At 35.7% G+C, this 23,631-nt stretch overlaps 1 protein-coding gene across 1 annotated transcript; it reads left to right on the forward strand.

Annotated features, from left to right (window-relative positions):
* Positions 1 to 7,978: 7,978 nt before the first annotated feature.
* Positions 7,979 to 10,170, forward strand: LOC145555769 (protein JINGUBANG-like). The gene has a single exon (XM_081617490.1). The coding sequence runs from the start codon at positions 8,231 to 8,233 to the stop codon at positions 9,521 to 9,523; it is 1,293 nt and encodes a 430-aa protein (XP_081473616.1). The 5' UTR covers positions 7,979 to 8,230; the 3' UTR covers positions 9,524 to 10,170.
* The last annotated feature ends 13,461 nt before the right edge of the window (positions 10,171 to 23,631 follow it).

Raw genomic sequence — 23,631 nt, forward strand, 5'->3', positions numbered from 1 at the left:
CAAACCGGTGCCAAAAATGGCCTACAAAATTGGTGGGAAGCTAAACCAGAGTAAAAGGCACCGGTTCACTTCAAACCGGTGCCAAAAACATAAAGGCCACCGGTTTGAACCGGTGCCTTTTGAACCGGAGCCATTAAATATTAAAAAAAAAAAAGGCCCTTTAAAACCCCCCAGCCCTAACATATTCACTCCACTCACCTCCTCTCAGCCGTTTCTCTTTCTCTCTCCTCCTCTCATCCTCTTTCTTTCTCCTCTCCTCCTCTTTCTCGATCTCCTTCCCCTCCTCTTTCTCGATCTCCTTCTCCTCCTTCTATTTATCTTCCCTCATCTCCTTCTCCTTGGTTTCCTCCTCCCTCATCTCCTTATTCGAATTTAAAAGGTTTTTTTTTCGATTTTGATATATTTTTCTTCGAATTCTTGGTATTTAATTTTCGATTTCATTTATGGGTATTATTAATGTTTTTCGATTTTGATTCATTTTTCGATTATTATTTGTTTTTCGATTTCTGGGTATTTTTTCGTTTTTTTTTTTAATTTTCTGGGTTTTTAACTAATTTTCGATTTTAATTTTTTTTTATTTTTTTTTTAATTTTCTGGGTTCTAATTTTTTTCGATTTTCTGGGATTTGATTTAATTTTTTCTTCATTTTCTGGATTTTCAACTCATTTTCGATTTTCATTTTTTCGATTTTCTGGGTTTTAAATTTTCGATTTTAATTTTTTCGGTTTTTTTTTTAATTTTCTGGGTTTTAAACTAATTTTCGATTTTAATTTTTTTTAATTTTTTTTTATTTTCTGGGTTTTAATTTTTTTCGATTTTCTGGGTTTTAATTTAATTTTTTCTTCATTTTCTGGATTTTCAACTAATTTTCGATTTTCATTTTTTCGATTTTCTGGGTTTTAAATTTTCGATTTTCTGGGTTTTAAATTTTCAATTTTAATTTTTTTCGGTTTTTTTTTTAATTTTCTGGGTTTTAAACTAATTTTCGATTTTATTTTTTTTTTTAATTTTCTGGGTTTTAATTTTTTTCGATTTTTTTTTAATTTTCTGGATTTTTAACTAATTTTTGCAGCTAATACATTTTAATTGATTTTTTTGGATGAACTAATTGGCGCAGGTATACTATTTGCTTTGCAAGCCCAAAATATTGCACATAATCGAAGAATCAAGAATCAAGAATCAAGAATTGTGATGTTTGGGGATTTTTTTTTATTGTGATGTTGTAATATTTTTTTTTGGTTATATTGTAGTTCTTTTTTATTTATTAATATGTGGTAATTGTTTAATTTTATAATTCGTATATTGTAATTTTTTTCTTGATTATATACTGTAAATTTTCGGTTATATTCAATGATATTTGATTAATATGTTGTTGTTCTTATTTATTTTAGTCAATTTGATTTTTAAGTGAAAAATGACAAACAAACAAAAAAAAAAAAAATTTTTTTTTGGGGCTTTTTGGCACCGGTTAACCGATGCCAAAGACTTTCAAATAATTTTCTGTGGGCTTTTTTGGCACCGGTTTGAACCGGTGCCTTTTTAAACCCCTTTTTGGCACCCCTCACATTGGAACCGGTTCAAACCGGTGCCTTAGGCCGGGTTTGAACCAGTGCCAAATTCATTTTTTCACGTAGTGAATGTCATTCTTCAATCTCATATGAATTATAACATATGTAATTATATACATTGATCATGGTTCTTCTGGACCATAAGAAAACAGTCTCACGCATAAGTATCCCGTTTCTTTAGAAGTTTCGTAATTAACTACACGATAATTTTTCTGCGAATACAAATTGTAAATCTCACTAACTCTTATGTGCTCAAACTTCAGGTTGAGATGTCACTGATGTATTTACATAGACTTTTCAAGAGTTTGATAGTAATTGCATTATTCTAGAGATAAACTTTATAGGGCTAGATATATAAATACGTCGTATATAAGTTCTTCAGGAACTCTTCTTACATGATTCATAACATGCAATTAAATAGGTGTGATCAATAATTTCATTACAATTGTAAGCCAATTGGAATATAAATATATCTTTCTAATTTTCATCAAAATTGTAAATATGTCTTACTATACTTTGAATGAACATTCACATACACCACATTGTAAGAAATCAATCCATGCAATATGATATATAAAATATGATAACATATTAAACAAATTATACAATGAGTAATGCATCTAATTTCCTACATATGTAATAAACCATTAACCTATGACTCACATGCACATGAATATAAGACTCAAAATGATGCAAGACACTGTACAGTGTGGATTTAAAAATCCATATTTCATTGGACTTCGGGTCCATGATAAACTTATGATCATTATCATTATGTCGACATTAAAATGTACATATATTTCAGATCCCTTACTTATTAGTCCATTCCATTATGCATATGCATATTATTCATCGGTTCCATTATGTACCGGTATCATAAAATTCCTTTAACTTACATTCCGCATGCTATTTTACTATGATATCTGAATACATTTCTCATTGGTACCATCATAATTTTTCTTACATCATATGCCATTTATTATAATAATTCAGATATCTATACCAGTTTTAGGGTATTTCATACACTATGGTATTTATATACTATTACACTATTAGTGTCAACTGCATTATCTTACCAAATATCATATCTATTAAACATATCTTTATTTTGGAACCGATCATATACAATCTACACTTTAGGTGTAGTGATTCAAGTACAATTGGCAAGATTTTATCTCAATGTATACACATAATTAATATGACCAAAATGTATTTTCAACGCTATGCAACATGAGTCATAACTGAATACAAATCAAATCATAAATGTGCAACATATCTTGATAATATATATACAAAAGTTGGCATATATATAACTTTTCAAACTACCATTATAGGGATAATATATATTCTTTATTTATTTATTTATTTATTTATTTCGATTTTCCCAACTTTTGCTATTTCTTCTCCCCCTAAGTTGGTAATATATCTCTTTTATAGGGGCGTCTAATTCTATACCAACTTAGTATATAAATTTGCATTAAAATTCATTTCATTGGGAGGATCACAATCAAAATTTATCTCTTCTGGAGAACAATTTCGATGAAGAATCATTTATTCATTAACTTTATATTTCATGTGTATTTATTATTAAATTTTCAATAATATTTTCTCTTCTGGAGATTAATGTCAATGGGGAGACATATGTTGTGCAGTTGTACGTTTTTCTTTCTTCTCCAATTTAATATGTGCTGACATATAATAGCCCCAATCAAAAGAATTGTTATACAAGCATAAATCACTTGCTCGTAATTCTAGTAGGTGATGATCTTCTGAATCGTTAAAGACTTAAATAGTGTATTTGATGAGCTTCTGATCACTTGATAGTTGACAATAATATATAAGTTATTTGGGTGAACTTCTGGTCAGCCATTACTCCTTTATCAGCCATTACTTTTTTATATAAAAAAAAAATCAAAACATGTTAAATCTTGAAATTTTCATCAATACAAATTATTATAACTCACAATCCAAATATAGCTCAATCTCTATATTACGTCTTGCCATTCAATTCATTTTATATATTTAACATTGAGAAAGTGCAGCACATTATCAAATGAAACTTCATGTTTCCATAACGGGTAATTATTAAACCCGGATGACCTAATTTAATTATCACATCCAATCACTTCTCTAAATTTGAACTCTGGTTAGTTTTCAACACTAGTGATCACTTTATTAAACTTACTATATGCATGGCCATGAATGTGATGTGATTTTAGAACACCAACATGTGTTTCTTTATACAATTTGCAAGACAATCAATTAATATTTTATCCAATAATTACTCATACTCAACTGGAGTTTAAACTATAAACTTTGATACAAGTTAATCTTGTTGGATATTTCATACTCTTCTGGAGTCTTTTATATAATCATGAAACATATGAACTTTACTAAAAGTGATTTCTTCTAGAAATGTAATGATATTTACCACTTCCTCAAATTTGTCATTGTCAATAGTGACTCCTTTCCTTTCCAAAGATACTTAATTATCTTTAGAACCTATTGATTTATCACGCTTCAGGCATGATATAGGTTCATCAACAATTGATGTTGTACTCTTATGACATCAATTTTAAATTAGAGCATTTACAACTAGTATATGATAAATGTCATTTGTTTATATCCATCTTCAGGATGGTATCATTTCAAAATATTTAATGAACATGTGGTCACTTCTATTAAATAAATCGTTGATATTTAAGTTATTGTATGTATCAAACTGACTATCAATATATTTTATTATTTATATGCAAGGGTTACATACAATCTCCCCCTAATCCTTGCATATGGGGGTATGGAATGAATCAATCCAACAACCTTTAAAATCCTTGCAACTTTTAAGCCATAAATTCTTTTGGCAATGTCATGTATCAAGTAAAGTGTTCCTTTTAGCAAAAACATGCTTATATAAAATTATACTTATAGAACACTTATCATGTTCCTCATGCCCAATTACATTCATCTTAAAAAAAAAACAAAACCTCTTATATTTATGGGCATAATAAAACGTTGATTATGTATAGTTTCTCACAATGTCATGTTTAATTACTTGAACTCATAACACACTTTTTGCTATATATTTAATTAATTAAAGAACTTCAAGTCTATATGTTACGAGAATATATACCAATCCATCTACATTTTTCATATTGAGAAGGTAAAAATAAGACATGACATAATCAGTTCGAGCTTTAATCAAAACATACCTTATTCGATCCACTCAACTATACTAGACAAATTAAAATTAATCTTTGGAAACATAAGTAAACATGACATCGTGTTTATAGAATCACGTTAGTATGTAGTGGATATCTAAGCAACATGCTTTAGCTTTGTAGATCATGCACATTTCTTTTATGTTCAAGCTAGGAACTTTAAGTCTATGTGTGTGAATACTCTTTATAAATATAAGGAACTTCAGGTCCGCACATCATATTCAATTTACATTCATTCCAATAATCTAACTTCAAGTAGGTACATAATACTATAATTGAATGAGAAGGTAAAAATATGAAAACCTACTACTTCACGCTTTAATAAAAACATACATGAATCGATTGAATCAACTATACTGTCGGATCAATTATATCAATATATTGCCTGATAAAGCTTAATTAGAAAATAGAAACAAGCACATAAGCAACCAAAATTAACACGTTCACGTTAGTGGAAAACCACATGTTTCATATCATACTTGAAATTTAAAAACATAATTCAATACATAAACTATAAATAGTTTCACATGTGTCTTAGGCTTATTTCGTACAAACATTCAAGGCATTAGACATAGGATTTCACAAACAAATTATATGTAAATAATTGCTAAATCAAACCATTCATATTTGCTATGAAGCATAGAGAAATAACCAAACTCATTTACTACGGATAGGAAAAGTAATACCAAAATCTAGCAAATATATGTAATACAAGTTCATGAAAATCATAAGTTTATAAAATTAACACCAATAATAATTCTAAATACCCTTTTAGATTCAAAATAAACAAAACTCATAGTCAAAACAAAACTACTAATTAGTTATTTTCTGCATCAAATCCAACTATTCCCAAATTGCTCATTGAACTCTAGGAATAATAAAAATACGAAAATTTGGGAAACAATATAAACATATTATGTAAATGTTTAAAATTAACAATAACAGGCTAGTTGAGAATGAACTTTCCTGATATCAAAACCTTTCCCACCATAAAAACCAGCCTTATCGTCAACTTCATGCTGTCAACGTCATCTGCTAGCCTGTAACTCATGAAAACGTAAAAGAAAAGAAAATAAAGTATAGCCCTTGATTAAGGCTAATCTATTATATTATGGATATATGAGAAAGATGATTCAAGATAAACAAACCAATGCAACCGAAAAATAATACGAGCAGTTCTTTGTAATTAAATAAAGCGGCACTACCATTAACATTCCAAATTATTAATACCATGAGACTCCTTGTACTAGACCCAAATTAATTAATGAGGATTGGGAATGATATGACATTCTTGAAACGTGTGATTTCATTATTAAAAGATCAAAACCCATGCTCAAGATTAATCACCTTCTAATTTCTTCCCAAGATGCGACACAACAAGATAATAATGAGTATAATTTAGCACATTCAGTATACAACGAATTAATCATTAACCTAAGAAATCAACAATAAAATTTACATATTGATTAGAGCTTTGGTGCTGATAACGTGTTGTAAAATAAGGAGAAATTTAAAGATTGAGAGGGAATTGAAATGTGTATTCTACTTGTTTTTCATATGATGGAGGTATATATATATATATATATATATATATATATATATATATATATATATATATATATATATATATATATATATATATTACAATAATTGATAGAGTTTGCTTGGAGAATAATAAACCCTAAACTCTAGAAAGTTCTAGAGTGATACAAGATGGATATCTACAAATATGTTTAGATAAGATTAAACCATATATCTAGAATATTCCGGAATGATATAAGGAGCATAATGGTCATCCACACGATATTTCATAACATTATTATCATCATCATCATCATTATTATTATTATTATTATTATTATTATTATTATTATTATTATTATTATTATTATTATTATTATTATTATTATTATTATTATTATTATTATTATTATTATTATTATTATTATTATTATTATTATTGTCGTTGTTGTAATATGCTAAAACATCTAAAACAAAAAATTAACAACTGAGCTGAACTGAACTGAACTGAGTTGAACTGAACTGAACTGAACTAAACTGAACTGATTGGAGCTGAACTGGACTGAACTGAACTGAACTGAAAATAAGTAAATATGAACAGGCCCTTAGTCAAAATTATTAAAATCATGATAATTTTGAAAACTGACAACATAAAAGTGAAAACACCTTTTTCTTATTTCCTGTTTTTTGTTTTTTTTTGTTTTCAAAAAAACTGGAAAATGAAAACAAAAACAATGCCAAACAAGCCCTCAATTTTCAATTTTTGATAGAGTTAAACTCAATTAAATAACATTTTTTTTAAGGAGAAGGTCCATCTTAGGAAGGCGGGATGTAAGGGAAATCCCTCTTAAAATGTGCTTGGTGAAATTCGATCCCTAACTTTACACCTAAAAATCGGAGAATTAGCCAACTACTCTAGTCTCCTATCTCAAATAATTTGAGTTGTCTCGAGTCTCTCAATTCAGGGTCTATCCTCCTCGGCTTATTTTTAGCTCAGTTCAGTTTAATTCAGCTCCAAACAGTTCAGTTCAGTTTCTAATTTCCTTCTCTCATAAAATATTGAGTTCAGTTCAGCTCCAATAAGTATAGTTCAGTTCAATTCAGTAAATCAGAATAGACCCTTCGCACTCTTACTTACACACAGCACACAGGCCCACAACTATCCTAATAATCTGACATTAGATTGTTCTACGCGTCCCAGGAAGCAACAATACATTAATCTAAAAAGTACTTGCTACCCACAACAAAGAACAAAAGAATGACGGCCGGCAAGCAAGGAACCAATGCAATACATTATACATACCATTATCATATTAAGCTAATAATAAGACCAATTAAACGACTAAATGCACCACAAATAAAGTTTAATTGCAATAAAAAACACTCAAATAAGCAAACATTGATACCAACTAACGTGACATGGAATCCTAACATTGGTCCACAATCCCACATTTGGCCAAAAACTTTGAAACCTTCTCCCAAAATACAAGTATATTCATCACAAAAATATAAATAATTTATATACATTTAAAAAAAATAACAAAAAATAAAAATAAAAATTGCATTACAGCCAATAAAATTAAAAAGCCGTTAAATCGGTCCTAATGTGGACCCCAAAAGCTACTAATAAAAAAATAAAGTTTTTATAAAGCCAAATTTTTTATTTTTATTTTTATTTTATGAAATCAAACTTTGCTTTATTTTTTCCTTAATATTCAAAATTAGCCGTTGCAGTTACACCCTCCCATTCACAACATTTAAATATTCTACCCCTTCAACAAAGCAACCTCCCCTCCCTCCCTTTAATTCCCTCACATTTTCCTCCGCTCCTCTACCACCAAATTTCCCTTCATTTTCCTCCCTCGATTTCGTAACTTTTCCTATTTTTCCAATTACCCGTAACAACGTTATACGTTCTATACAATGTGTTCCATTCTCCTTAACCCGAAAAGATCACTATCTACCCCGCTACTATACCTATCTAGTAGCGCTACGAATAGCAGTAGTAGTACTAGTAGTAATAGTAGCGAGACAACCGAGGATAACCCGAATAATATTATTGGTTATCCTCGGCCGTTTGAGATAGTGAAAAATGTGGAAAAATTAATGGCAGGGTCAACATCAAAATCGTACAAGCTCCTAGATGTACTTTCGGGTCATGTAGGAGCGATTTCGTGTTTAGCGTTATGCGGCGAATTCGTGTTGAGTGCGTCCCAAGGAAAGGACATTATTGTATGGCAACAACCCGATTTACGGCTTTTTACTAAGTTTGGTGCGGGAGAAGGTTCGGTCAAGGCGCTTGTTACGGTAGGAAATAAAGTCTTTACGGCCCATCAAGATAGCCGAATTCGGGTTTGGAAGGTGTCTAAGAGATCGGAGAACGTGTTTCGACTCGTGGATACGCTTCCTACGACGAAGGATTACCTAGGAAAGTGTATGAAACAGAGTAATTATGTACAAATTAGAAGGCATCATAAGAAGTTATGGATTGAACATGCTGATAGTATATCATGTTTAGCAGTTGAAAATGGGTTAATTTATTCTGGTTCTTGGGATAAGACTTTAAAGGTTTGGAGATTATCTGATTTAAGGTGTTTAGAGTCAATTAAAGCACATGATGATGCAATTAACGGGTTAATTGCTAAAAATGGGGTTGTTTACTCTGCTTCAGCTGATGGGAAAATTAAGGTTTGGGGTAAGGAGAGTGGTAAGAAAAACTCGAGTTCGAGCTCGAGTTTGCATAAGTTAGAGGGGGTCCTAGAGGGTCATAAGGATGTTTCAATGAATGCCGTGATCGGACCCGATCACAGCAATGGGGATGGGGATGAGAATGAGAGGGTGTATGGAGGTGCATCAGATGGGTATTTGATGGGGTGGGAAAGAGGGAAAGAAGGGGAATGGAAGTTGGTTGTTGAGGTGAAAGCACATCAATTGTCAATATTATGTTTAAGTTTTATGGGAGATATTTTGTGTAGTGGATCAGCTGATAAGAGTATTTGTTTATGGAAAAGAGATGATCATTATAATATTAAAGATGGATTAAGAGGTGGGATTAGCAAAATTGGGGTGATTAGAGGGCATGATGGTCCAATTAAATGTTTACAAGTATCACCTAATTGTGTTGGAGGTGGGTTTTTGTTGTATAGTGGAAGTCTTGATAAAAGTTTAAGAGTTTGGTGGGTTTCTAAGGATATTAGTGATGAAGATAAACATTGAATTTCATACAAGATCTCATCAATTTTGAATTTTTTTTGGGTGTTTAGTTTTGGTTGATTAAGAAGAGCATTGATCATTAATTTTTGAGAATGTCCAATGCTTTACAAGTTGATTGATACATTATTTTTTATTTCATTGTTTGGTTCTTTGATGTATTCTTCTTGTATGGTTTGTATAAGGTGTGGAGTTTGTAATTGGTAGTTTGATTTGTAATTTTTTTATTTAAGGAGTTGTTGCATAGGATATATGATGACAAGAGTTTTGGTGTACACTATCCATTAGGAAATGTTAATAGTGATGGATAGTCTATTGTGTTGATGTGATGTATATGCTCATAAGTTGTCCGTTATACTTTGTATTTCATTAGAGGTTGTAATGATTGTTATAATAAATGAAAATCCGTTTTGTCTTGAATTAGTTGTTTTATTTATTTTTATTCATTTATTTATTTTTTTTATTATTATTTTTTTCTTTAAGATTTATTTGAACATACAGTTGACAGTGGAAATTGTCAAGACATATTTTTTAGATCACACTACAAAAATTGTTAACAAAGAGTGCAATTTGTTACATCTAAAGCAGACGAGTTTATTTATATCCCTTTGTTAGGTCAAATAAACATGGTAAATTGAGTTGTATTTTGAGTGGTTCAATAATAAAAACAATAATTAAGGCGGTGTCTTATTGAGAAGCAAGAAGCGCGAGAAGATGTCCTCTTTAAGTCCTCCCTAGCCAAAGGTTCATCTCGTCTTGGCAAGGTCCTTCCTATGTAGGGGTTCAAATCTTGTATTGGCCACTTATTTACAAAATATTTGAATATTATGCAAGTATTAGTTGTATTGATTATTTTTTTTTCTAGCTATTCATTATGATTTATTTGAACAGTTGACAGTGGAAAATGTACGCCTACATTTTTAAGTTCACACTACAACAATTGTTAACAAAGAGGGCAAGATAGATATCCCCTTGTTAGCTCAGGTTAAACAAACATGGCAAATAGAGTTGTGTTTTGAGTGGTTCAACATTAAAAAAAAAAAAAAATAAATATAATAATAATAATAATAATAATAACCTCTGGTCCTTTGCTTTTTTCTTTGGTTTTACAACCTCTGGTGTGTAAAATTAGAGAGACTTTTGATGTATGTCTTCAGGCTTGGTATTTAGATGACGGCACGATTATTGGAGACACTTTGGTGGTGGGGCAAGTTCTGCAGTTGATTATGGAGGAAGGACCTCGTTCTGGGTTATGTCTTAACGTGGAAAAAACTGAAGTTTTCTGGCCTACGGAAGACCCTCGAAGCAGGCTGGTGGGTGTCTTTCCGCCTAATATTGCTCGACCTTTGCGTGGTGTTAGGTTGCTTGGAGGTCCCGCTAGTTCCGATTCTGGTTTCTGTGGTGAGCTTGTAATGCAGAGGGTGACCAAGACCATTGCCCTTATGGATAAGGTCGCTATGCTAGATGATCCTCAGTGTGAACTGTTGTTACTTAGGGCATGTACTGGAGTTTCAAAACTCTACTTTGCATTACGTACTTGTCCTCCTAGTACTTTTGAGGTAGCTCAGCGCACTTTTGATGGAGCTCTTCGATCTTCCTTGGAGCGTATTGTTACCGCTTCGGGGCCTGGGTTTGGTGATTGGCAGTGGCGGCTTGCCACCTTACCATTTGCGTTTGGAGGGCTTGGTGTTTATTCTGCAGGTGATGTTCGTCACTATGCTTTTCTTGCTTCTCGGTTGCAGTCTGCTGGGTTGCAGACACAACTTCTTCGGCATACTGGCATTGTTGGTCTTGGACGAGCCTTTGAGGATGCGTTGTGTCTGTTTAATGGAATAGTGGAGTCTGACATTTTGAGTAATCCGAGTGAGGTCGCTGCCCCTAAACTCATGAAGAAATTGGCAGATATGTATTTCACAAAGATTACCGCTTCTGCAGAATCTGCTTATTCTTTAACTCCTCGACAATCAGCATTGTGGAAATCACAGCAGGGTGATCACACCTCTGCTTGGCTTCGGGCGGTTCCTATTTCGGGGTTGGGTCAGACGATGAACGCCAAGACTTATCGCTGTGTGTTGTCCTATCGGTTGGGTGTTCCATTGTTCTCTATCTCGACGTCGTGCTCTGCTTGTTCGAGGGTTTTTGCTGGAGATATTTTCGGTGATCACGCGGTGTCTTGTGCTGGTATTGTGGGTATTAAACATCGGCATAATGTTGTTCGGGATACCCTTGTTGATGTTTGTTATCGTTCTGGGATTTCAGCGAGAAAAGAGGTTGACATTGGGTTGGCTGGAGGGAACGACGAGGCCCTCAGACCTGCGGATGTGTTACTTTATTCATGGGATCGTGGTCGCGATGTCTGTATTGATTTGACAGGGTCTTCTCCTTTGACACAGTCAGGGCTATCTGACTTTATTCCTGGGCGGGTTGTGGCTGATGCTGCTCATCGGAAGCGGGTTAAGTATGAAGCTCGATGTCAGGCGATTGGATATGGTTTCATTCCCTTCTCCTTTTCTTCGCTTGGGGAATTAGAGAAGGAGGGTGTTGCGTTACTGAAGCGGATTCAGAGGTTCTCGATGACGCAAGACATTGGGGCTCGTGCTGCAGCTCATATCTTCACTAGGGTAGGATTTGCTATAGCTAGAGGAGTGGGGGCCCAGATTGTATCTCGGCTTCCCACTAATTTATTGTAGGTTGTATGACTTTTGTTTTTGATAATAATAATAATAATAATAATAATAATAATAATAATAATAATAATAAAAAAGGTGGTGTCTTATTGAGAAGCAAAAAGGGCAAGAAGAGGTCCTCCTTAAATCCTCCTTGGCCAAAGGTTCATCTCGCCTTGTCAAGGTCCTCCCTAGGTTTGGGTTCAAACTTGTATTGGCCACTTGTTTACAAAATATTTGAATGTTATTAGCTAGAGGAATTAGTGAATCACCAAATAGTATTGTTATTTGGATTTATATTCTACCTCCGTTTTTTATTCTGTGTAACAAAAGGGTGTTATTTTTTAGACATAAAATATTCCTTTGTTGCACATAATAAGAAACCGAGGTAGTATGTAACTACTAACTAGAGAAAAAGGACTTGTTTTTGTTGATTATATCCTAACTTCCATCAACAATTTGTTCAAGACCAAAAGGGGGGAGAGGAGAAAGTGAGACATGAAAAGATAGACAAGGAGTGGTCATTTGTTTGCAAATCAAACATGGTACTCAAAGGTGATTTATAATATAAAGTATTTATCATAAAATAAAATAAGACCAAAATGGAGATATTAATTCTATTTCATTTATTTTTAAACCTCAAAAGGTGTAACTACTACCTACAAAAGCACCATGTTAATGGATGCTTGCTTCGAGTACTGCGAGTACTAATTATGTTCTCCCTTCATTTTATAAGGGTTTGTACAACTTTTTAATAGCTTTAGCTATATCAAATAATTTGCATTAGGACCAACCATATATGTCCATAATGGATTTGGTTAATTCTGATTAGAGATCGATAAATTAAAGTCTATAACGTTTTAACTGCCCCCGTGAATTTTTTTAGTTGCAATAAAGTAATTTTTTATGTCTCACAAAATAATATTCCTTTGTTGTAACTAAGGGCCTGTTCTGTTCCGTTGAAATTCAGTTCAGTTCAGTTCAGTTCAGTTCCACTACAAGAAAAATCACTTTTCGTAGCGATTATTTCGTAGCGATTGTTCATTCGCTACAATATGCAAGTATGTTTGTGAAATAATTAAGGATGTCGTATCATTTTTACAATCGCCATGGTTTACCCATCTAAAATCGATACGAAAAGCATAATAATACATATCCACACTATTTTTACACATTTATATAATTTTGAAAAATCGTATCATTTACAATCGCCACTAAATCCTAAAAATCGATACGAAAAGCCTTTTCAACACTAGATATATAAATATTGTTTGAAAAAGAATACATAAAATATGTCATAGCTTATTGGTGAAACATTTAATATAAGAGTTTGAGGTTGCATGTTCGAATCTTGTAAAGATCATACGCATGTTTATTTTTATTTATTTTTTTTTTTAAGAAAATGAGTTGAACATTTATAGCGATTGTAATCGCTACAATAATCACCACGATTGGATGTAGTTTTTCGTATCGATTATTGAGGCCAACCCCAGCGATATTGAAAACCACTACTAAAGGCTAAGGCAACGGGGGATATTGTATCGAATGACCATTCGTTGGGAAAGCTTTTTGTTGCAATTACAATCGATACTAAAGGTTAAAATAATCGCTACGAAAAGGTTATTTTCTTGTAGTGTTCAGTTCAGTTCAGCTCAGCTCTTAATTTATGTCTAATGATATTGCTAATGATATAAAGCCAAATTTCATTCTTTTAAGCTCTTATTACAACGACAACAACAACAAAAACAACAACAACAACAACAACAACAACAATAATAATAATAATAATAATAATAATAATAACAATAATAATTGAAATAATAATACTAATAATAATAATCAATAAATAATAATAATAATCATCAATAAATAATAATAATAATAATAATAATAATAAATAGTATATGTGTTTAAAATGTTTAGAGGTTTCAAGTTTTTAATATATTTTCCATACATTTTATAATATATTTTCCATACATTTTATAATTATAATTATATAGTATATTTTTCGTAAATATTTTAATATGTACATTTGTATATACACATATGTATAGTAATAAATAATCAATAAATAATCAAAGATCACTAATCCGTAGTTAAAAATCACTAATTAATAAGTTCAGTTCAGTTCAGTTCAGTTCAGCTGAGTTCAGTCAATCGGAACAGGCCCTAAAATAAAGTTAACAGAAGTAGTACTATTTTTGATGAATAATACATAATAATAATATGTGAAATCTTGTTAGTTTGAGTACAACTTTCTTAAATAAAAAAAGTAATATCAATGCTTATATTAACATATTATACATTGCTGTTGTCAAAAAAAAAAAAAAAAAAAAAAAAAAAACATATTATACATTCTAGACAACATACTTCGTATTAAATTCAAAGTATAATGTACTTTACATTTCTTTATCAAACTTTACAGGTCAAAAAATATAATTGAATCATGTCGAAATAGTATATACCTTACAGATGGGACAATGTTACCTCTCATTTGTGACTTATAGTTTTATGTTCTAACTACTTGTGACCTTAAAGGTCTCGAATGAATCATTGCATTCAGCCAATTCTTGGGCAAAAGTGCCAATATTGTTCATTTTATATTTGTGGGGAAAGCTTACAATCTATTTGTAGAAATTATGTGATTTATTATGAAAACTAGTGACATTATATCCGATACCACTTTGTTTTTTGGTAGTAATGGAAACTGAATCCATGTTTAGCTTAAATTTTCCAAATAAAGAGGTTTTTCTTAAGAAATTCCTTTTTTATCATATTGAGAAATGAAATTTGTTTTCATAGGGGCATTTTCATAAACAAATCAACAACTTTTTCATTATCGTGGGCTCCACAATTGAATAAAGTTGTCAATTTATTTACGAAAATACCATGTGAGAAACATTTTGTTTCTTACTATGAGAAAATGGGGCATCCTCGTTTTTCTTTTTGGAGCTACTGTGGTTTTCTTGTAACTTCTTACCTTAAAATTTAATTCATCCGAGTGAGTCTTGGATGGGAGATTTGAGTTTGTATAGGGTAAGATCTCGTTGGTTATCTGGTTAGTCTCTAGTTGAACTTTTCAAATTTAATATACCAGTAATTATTATGAACCAAAAATTTTGTACATTTTCAAATAGACTGTTTAATACGAGTAAATCCAAGTTGATATCTAATATCAACGACCTTTGTTAATATCAGGACAATGCTGTCATTTCACATGGTTTAGTAAGGGTACGGAGGTCATTTCGGCTGATTTAGTGAGGGGTAGTGGAGTAAATTCAAGTACAATACTACTAACAGTTAAAAGAAATCCACATTAATTGGTTTCCTCGCTAACTCCGTCAAAGCTACCACCTCCATTATCACTTCTTCATCACTAAAAATTGAAACCTATAATGGGGAATGTTCACCTGCAATGGTCAATTCGAAGAAGATGTTAAATTCCTAACCTTTACGCTTTGTTTGGATAGCAAAGAAGGAAGGAAAAGAAGGGGAGGGAAAATGGAGGAAGGGAAGGGAAAAGAAAGGGAGGGAGAGGTGAGCTCCATTTTCCCTCCAAATCTCTCCAATTTTGGAGAGATTATGGTTATTAAAGAGAGAGGGAAAATGGATCTCTCCCTCTCCTTCCTCTTCCTTCCCCCAATCTTTTACCCAAATAAGAGATTTTGTCCCCCTCCATTTCTCTTCTCTTCTTTTCCTTCCATTTCTTCCTATCCAAACAAAGTGTTAGGGTTAACCACTTAACTATGCCCTTTGTTTTACCTTTTATTCTTCTGGTTTTCGTTGATTACGGCGGCGAAGCTGCCAAAAATATGGTGGAGGTGGACTTGGTTGGGCATCTTCAATGGAGGACGGAAGGTTGTGCGTCGTCAATGGAGGGTGAGAGCTTAAGAAGACAAAAGCTCATAACATTCCATTAACGAATGCAAAACAGAGTAAACGACGTGAATATGCTTTAATTTTTTTAGCTTTTTTTTTCCCATCCACGTAAGATTTTGGATGATATAAACGTTGGGTTCTTTATATCTGATAGTAACTGGGTCTAGCTCGTTTAATACAAAGTACTTGTTAAGTTCAGATTGGAAAGCATCAGCACTATTAGGAATTATGAATCATATTTGTTTTGTAAAGGCTTATAAAAATTGTCATATCTCCTAAAATAGCAACAATTATGATTGGGAAAGGAATGAAAACATCGAAAGGATTCCCCCTCCCGCGAATCATTAGGGACTGTGATAATGTGATTACTGATTCCAAATGGAATAATAATTTGAGACTTTTGTTAAAGATTGTCTCAATTCTCTCAAAGTTATTATGTATCTTATGAACGAATTCAGGACTTTCTATTATGTCTTTCTGATTTTGTACAAAACAATGCAATTGCATGTAGGATTAACTATTACCAAGAAGGTAAGCAAGTTTATCCCCACCTTGATGCTATAGCAGCTTACAAAAAAGCTCTTCTGACGTGGGCTACATGGATCGATAGACATATAAATCCTCACAGAACCCAGGTTTTCTTTTGAAGTACAGCACCAGCTCATTTCAGGTTGGTTCTCTGCACTAACATATAACTTACATAAGATTATGCGCATCAAAGGTTGCAGTGAACTTTTTCACTCTAAAAACCTGTCTGGTTTGCTGAACAGAGGGGGGCAAAGGAATACTGGTGGACATTGTAGAGAAGCAAAGAGACCACTAAATGAAATGTACATAGACAATCTTGATAAAGATCATTGTTTATGCTAATTTTTGTTAAGTGGGATTGAATATCAAAATCTAGGCTACGGATCAACTAAGCAAAATATAATGTAAGACGAAAAATAAAAAGTAAGTAAACGACACAAGGAATTGGTGACGCGGAAAACCCAAAGAAGGTAAAAACCGCGGGTAGAATGAGGATCTACCAAACTTTCACTATGCAAAATAACGTTGGTTTACAAGTTTGTGGTATAGGATGAATGCTAAGAACTGATGCCATACTAGTTGCCACTACGACCCTTATATAGACGATTTGCTAGGTCATACCATAGCCGTTGAAAGGAGATAAGATCGTGCCCTCGATTTTAGGATGTTAGTTGCGGAGATTCCCTCTCTTCTGTTTTGAACTCTAACGGACTGGGATGGTTGAAGTAGGACTAAGTCTTGAGCTTATCTTTTCCCCAAGGAATAGGAGGCCGTTATTTGACTCGGTCTTCTGCTGATATTTCAAGATTCGTCACTCTCACGGCTTCGTCGATGGACGTCTTCGACGTTGACCTATGTTGACTGTCGTTGACTTGACCTTGCGTATTTTTACCCATAACAATTTGCCCCTAATTGCTAAAACGTGGGCGACTACACACTTTTTGGCAATTATTTAAAAAATAAAAATACAAAAAATGCAAGATGGAAAAATAAAAAATGAGAAATGACAGAAAATATAACCGAAAGATTTCAAATTATCTAGAGGGCGTTTTCGTCTTTTGCCACGCACGTTCTTCAGAGCAGTTGCTCAACTTCTCCCACTTCCTTACTCTAACCGTCATTTCACTCTTTATTAATCCTGCAACACGCTTCGCGCTTCCCCAAACTTCTACTCTCTTCCACTCTTTTCTCTTCAATTCCTCTTTTCCTTGCGAGGTTTTTCCGGTGGTTTGGTGGCAGCGTGCGGCGGCGATTTCGAACTTCCAGCATCTTCAATTTCCAGGTAATCTACTCTACTTCCTTTTGCATTAATCAATTTTAGGTGCAATGTCGAACAAAATTCCCAAAATTAGAACTAGGTTTTCTCTTCGCGTTGTTGAAAAACAAGGAACAATTGTTTCACAGCAGAATTCAGAGTCTCAGTCTAAGTCGTTGATGGCTCCAAACATGACGAGTAATTTCGTCAAGATGGCGGGTTTCCCCGGCACTACCTTTGCTTATATTCCGGGGCCCGGCCAGACGGTGGCGGATTGTCCTGAGGATTTCGTTGTTTTCTTTAGATACCCGTTTGCTGAAACGACGATTAAATTCCCTTTCCCACCCCTGGTTCGTTCTTTCTTTGAGGTTCTAGGCATTAGTCTGGGACAGTTAATGTCGTCTGGCTGGAGAATTTTGTCGGTGATAGTGGAATTGACCAAAGATTGGGAGGATCCCTTTACTTTGGAAGATTTGGCGGCAGGGTATGAGATAAAAATGGCGGAAAGTGGTTTCGTCAGTCTGTGCAAAAAAGGAGATCGGTTGGTTTTGAATACTGATGTGAATGACAGGGGTTGGAAGAAGTGGTTCCTGTTTGTAAAGAGGGTGTCGTTGGGCAACGACGGTTTGTGGTTGACGGAGGGATGGCCGACGAAGGGTAAGTTTTTCTATGGCGTTCGTATTCTCATGGTTTGATTTTAGCTAAAATGGTTTGATTCTTTTTTCTCATAATGCAGAGTTGGACTTGGGCTTTCTTGAGTCGTCGAAGACCTCTTCGTCGAAGGTAAAAGAGTTCCTTGCCATCAACCCTTCAACAAGAACATTTGTGCGAAAGAAGAAGGCGACGGGCGACCAAGCGGGGCAAGAGCAGAGTACTCCGTTGAGCACACCGAACCAAGCGGAAGATTCCGAAGAAACAATGTCGACTCGTAAGTAGTTGTTTGATTTCGTAGCGTCGTAATTATGTCATTGCTTTATAATTAACGGTCTCTAATGCTTTGCCAGAATCGGCCGCTCAAGGCACTCGTCGAGGTCGAAGTTTGACTCAACAAGAGGCTGACTTGCGAATGAGGAGGAAGCGAGGGTTGGCGTCTCGAGAACAGCAACCGGCGCCTGTGGCCAAGAAGGTGGAACCTGCTCTGACTCCGCCACCTGAGAGGACGGTTGGCGAGTCGGGAACTATTACGCTGTCGGCGACTCCTCCACGCAAGCAGCAGAAGACTAACGACGAGCCCTCATCTCCTGATATCTTGATGCGCTTTCCAGCCAACTTCCTGGATCGTCGCAAGGATGATCAACGTTCTTTGTTTCCTGCCTTGAATCAACTGCTGTTTCCTAAGTCTAGGGAGATGTTAGCCGGATCATCCGTTCTGGACATAGCATCTGAAGCGGCTTCGGTTCACTTATACGTAAGTTTTTATTTTGGGTTCGTTTTTACTTGTCAATTTGTTGTCTTTAAGGCTTGTAATTGGGGATGTATCTGGCCAGTGTCTGCAAAACTCTTTGGTGTTGAGGGACAGGGTGATCGGGCTGGCTAAGGAGATGCAAAGGTTGGATGGTGCTGCTAAGAACAGTGAGGCTCAGCGCAAAACTGCAGTCAATGTGTTTCAGATGACCAAGAAGGAGTTGGACGAAACAAAGAAGAAGGTGGATGATCTGGAGAAGCGGCTACAAGACCAGTCGAAGACGATGGAGGAGGAAACTCAGAAAATCAAGGATCAGTTGAAGGAACAAGCTAAGCATTTGGAGGATAAGGTGGGGGTCATTGCTGCCAAGGACGAGGCTTTGTCGAAGGTCCAGGACGAGTTGACGTCGACCCAGAAGGAGTTGGACGACGGGCTCTGGACGACTATGCTGAATTGGATATTAAGGTAAGGGCCAAGCTGATGAATCAGTTTTTGGATGGAAAGGCTTCAGAATGGCGTCCTCAAGAGGTGATCGACCGTTTCCTTGCAAATGGCGGGACGCTTGACGAGCTGGAAGAGGACGCTGCGGTGGCGTCGACCGCGGATTCAGGTCCTGGTCCCTCCGTCACTATTGCTTTGTCGGTCGCTGCGCTTGACGTTCAATCTGTCGAGGATCAGTCTGTGATTGCCGACGACCAACCGTCTGTTGTTGAGGATCAGCCTACTACTGTTGTCGACCAACTCGTCGGCGGTGCTGAGGAGTCGCGGGTTGAAGTTGTCGATGACAATGTCCGGGCTAATGAAGTTGTCGAGGAGGTCGTCGACGGGCTCGCTGCTGATGAGGCCGACGTTTGAAGGCCGTCGTTTGTGACAGTTTGAACTTTGCTTTGTTTGTGTTTTTAGACAATGTTTTACTTTTGCTTGCAGAACTTGTGTTTTGATTTGGTAACTTGTATCTTTTTGTTCCACTTGGGGGCAAGTGGTTCCTTTGACAGTTTGCTTTTGTTTTATATGCTAAGTATTTCTTCGCTTTTGCTCAAGCTGTTATCTGTGGACGTAAGGCAAAAAGTAATTAAAGTTTGTTTGCCAAAAATTGATAAGTCATTAAGTAGTAAAATTTGTTTACTAAAAATGGGAAATCAATAAGTAAGACGAAAAAAGGCTTCGAAAAACAAAAACTTTTTTATTAACTTTTTAAGACAACATGTCTAACTAATAATTGACGTTCTCAAATACAGATGTGTAGCTACTCAATATGCCTCGTTGAAGACTTTGTGATTTTAGGCCTATCGTTGCTTTGTTTGCCAATGCCCCTTGCGTCCCAGCGTCGACGCTGAACCCTGAAGACTAGTTCTTGGCTCAGGTATCGGGTGTTTGGCGTCAGACGCTAAGGTCAAATGTTGCCCTGGGCTTCGTCGTGCTTTCGATTGTCGATTGTACAAATACTTTGTTTGCTTTGCGAGGGATGCTAGCGTATCCGTCGTCCGTCGTCGTTCTTTTCCTTAGTCGTAATAAAAACTTTGAATGAATGAAATAAGCAGAGTGTTTTAGTTTGGACATTACCGTTTTGTCGACGAACATTTTCGATTGCCTGCCTAAAAGTAGTATTTTCTGAGATGGGTTGCGTTCCAACTTCGTGGAACGGGATTACCTTGCTGATTAGTTAATCGATAAGCACCGTTGCCAATGACTTGAGTAATTTCATATGGCCCTTCCCATGGGGGAGCGAGCTTTCCGTCGGCTGGATTCTTTGTATTCTGGAATGCTTTCCTTAGTACCCAGTCATCTAATTGGAACGTTTTGGCCTTGACGTTTTTGTTGAAGCTCCTAGCGACGATTTGCTGCTGTGCTGCCATTCTGATTAACGCTGCTTCTCTTAATTCTTCAACTGCGTCTAGATTATCTTCCATTTCCTCTTGATTCCTCTCCTCTGTCATGAGTCCGAACCTTGACGTTGGGAAGTCGGCCTCGACTGGCAGAACGGCTTCGCATCCATAGACAAGGGAGAAGGGCGTCTGCCCCGTCACTTCTCTCGGTGTCGTCCGGTTGGCCCATAGGACTGCTGGGAGCTCGTCAGCCCACTTGCCTTTTGCTGCCTTCAGCCTTTTCTTAATGGCTTCCATGACTACTTTATTGCTGGACTCAGCTTGTCCATTGGCTTGTGGATACCTTGGTGTCGATGTCCTCAACTCTATGCGAAATTTCTGCAAAAAGGAACGAGTTTTGTCACTAATAAACTGTGACCCATTGTCACAAACGATCACCGATGGAATTCCAAACCTGCATATAATGTTAGTCCATATGAACGAAATAACTTCTTTATCTGTCACCTGTTTCAAAGCAATTGCTTCAATCCATTTAGAAAAATAGTCGGTTAGTGCTAACATATATACTCTTTGACCTGGCGCCGCGGGTAGCTTCCCGACGATGTCCATTCCCCACCTCATGAAGGGCCATGGAGACAATGTCTGGTGAAGGGGCTCCGATGGTTTATGGACGGTGTTGGCGAATCACTGGCAGCTATCGCATTTGGTCACGTACTGCATTGTATCTTCATGAAGCGTTGGCCAAAAATACCCTTGTCGTTTTGCAATTTTGGCTAGTCTTCTCCCTCCGATATGACTGCTACATATTCCATCGTGCAAATGGCTGAGGATGGACTGCTGCTCACTCTTTTGGATGCATCTTTGGGATAACCCCGACGCTAATTTGCGGAATAGGACTCCGTCGATGATGTGGTATCGGTAGGCTTTGTATTTTAGTTTTCGCGATTCTTCTTTGTCATTGGGTAGGATATCTTTGGTCAAGTAGTCTATGATAGGTTTGGTCCAGTCGCCGTCGTTGTTGACGTCGTCGACTGGTAAGATTTCTTTAAAGGATACGGATGGTTTTTGTAAATGGACTAAAGGAATATTGGTGAAGGCGATCTTTTTGAGGGCGGAGGCTAGGTTTGCTAACGCGTCGGCTTGGGCATTTTGGTCTCTTGGTATTTGATAGATGGTAAAAGGATCACAGTGTTTGGATTTTTCTTTGGCTATGTCGAGGTATGCTGACATTTTGGAGTCTTTTGCTGCGAAGTCACCTGTTACTTGGCTGACGACGAGGAGAGAGTCGCTGTACACATCCAGGGATGTTGCGCCTAAGTCTTTAGCGACGGTCATTCCTGCAATCAAAGCTTCATATTCTGCTTCATTGTTAGTTGCTTTAAAATCACAAGATACAGACCTTACTATCATGTCCCCTTGTGGCGACTTTAACACCATTCCCAGGCCTGCTCCTCGTTGATTGGATGATCCATCGACGAATAAGATCCATTTGCCTTTGCCTTGGACGCTATTTATTTCCTCCAGCTCTTTGTCGGCGATAACCTGTAAGTCGGGGCTGAAGTCAGCCACAAAATCTGCGAGAGCTTGGGACTTAATTGTTTTCCTAGGTTGGTATTCGATGTCCATCGTGCTCAACGAGATGCTCCATTTACCCAAACGTCCTGTCAGATCTGGTTTTCTTAAGACAGACTTAAGTGGGTAGTTAGTCATCACCACTACGTGGTGGGTTTCAAAATAATGTCTCAGCTTTTTAACAGCAGTAATTAAGGCGAGGGCTAACTTTTCTAAGGCAGTGTATCTTACCTCGGCTGGGAGCAAGGTTTTACTTACATAGTAAACCGGAAGCTGCCCAGCTTCGTCATCTTCTCTTGTCAGGACCGCGCTGACGGCTACAGCACTGACGACAATATAAAGCTGCAAAGGTTCGTTAGTTTTGGGTTTCGACAGGAGGGGTGGCGTCATTAGGTATTTTTTCAAATCTTGCAAAGCTTTCTCATGATCGCCAGTCCATTCAAAACCTTTATTTTTTCTTAAAACTTTGTAAAATAAATGACATTTGTCTGACGATCGGGAGATGAAGCGATTTAATGCTGCCACTCGTCCTGTCAATTTTTGGGTTTCTTTAACATTTCGGGGGGATTGAATATTTATTAGGGCTCTGACTTGGTCAGGGCTAGCTTCAATTCCCCTTTGTGTTACTACATAGCCCAAAAATTTTCCAGCGGATACTCCGAATGAACATTTAGTAGGGTTAAGTTTCATACCATACTTTCGCAATACCTCGAAGGTCTGCTTGAGGTGATCGACGTGGTCCTTTGATTTTTTAGATTTCACCAGCATATCGTCGATGTATACCTCCATCATCACTCCAAGCTGGTCCTTGAACATCTTATTGACGAGTCTTTGGTACGTCGAACCTGCATTTTTTAGTCCAAATGGCATAACTTTATAACAATATATACCTTTGTCGGTCATGAATGCCGTCTTCTCCTGATCGTCGGGATGCATTAAGATCTGGTTGTATCCGGAGTAGGCGTCCATGAATGTTAAGAGCT

This window comes from Chenopodium album, chromosome 8 (assembly GCF_948465745.1).
Source record: "Chenopodium album chromosome 8, dcCheAlbu1.1, whole genome shotgun sequence".
NCBI classification, from domain to species: domain Eukaryota; kingdom Viridiplantae; phylum Streptophyta; class Magnoliopsida; order Caryophyllales; family Amaranthaceae; genus Chenopodium; species Chenopodium album.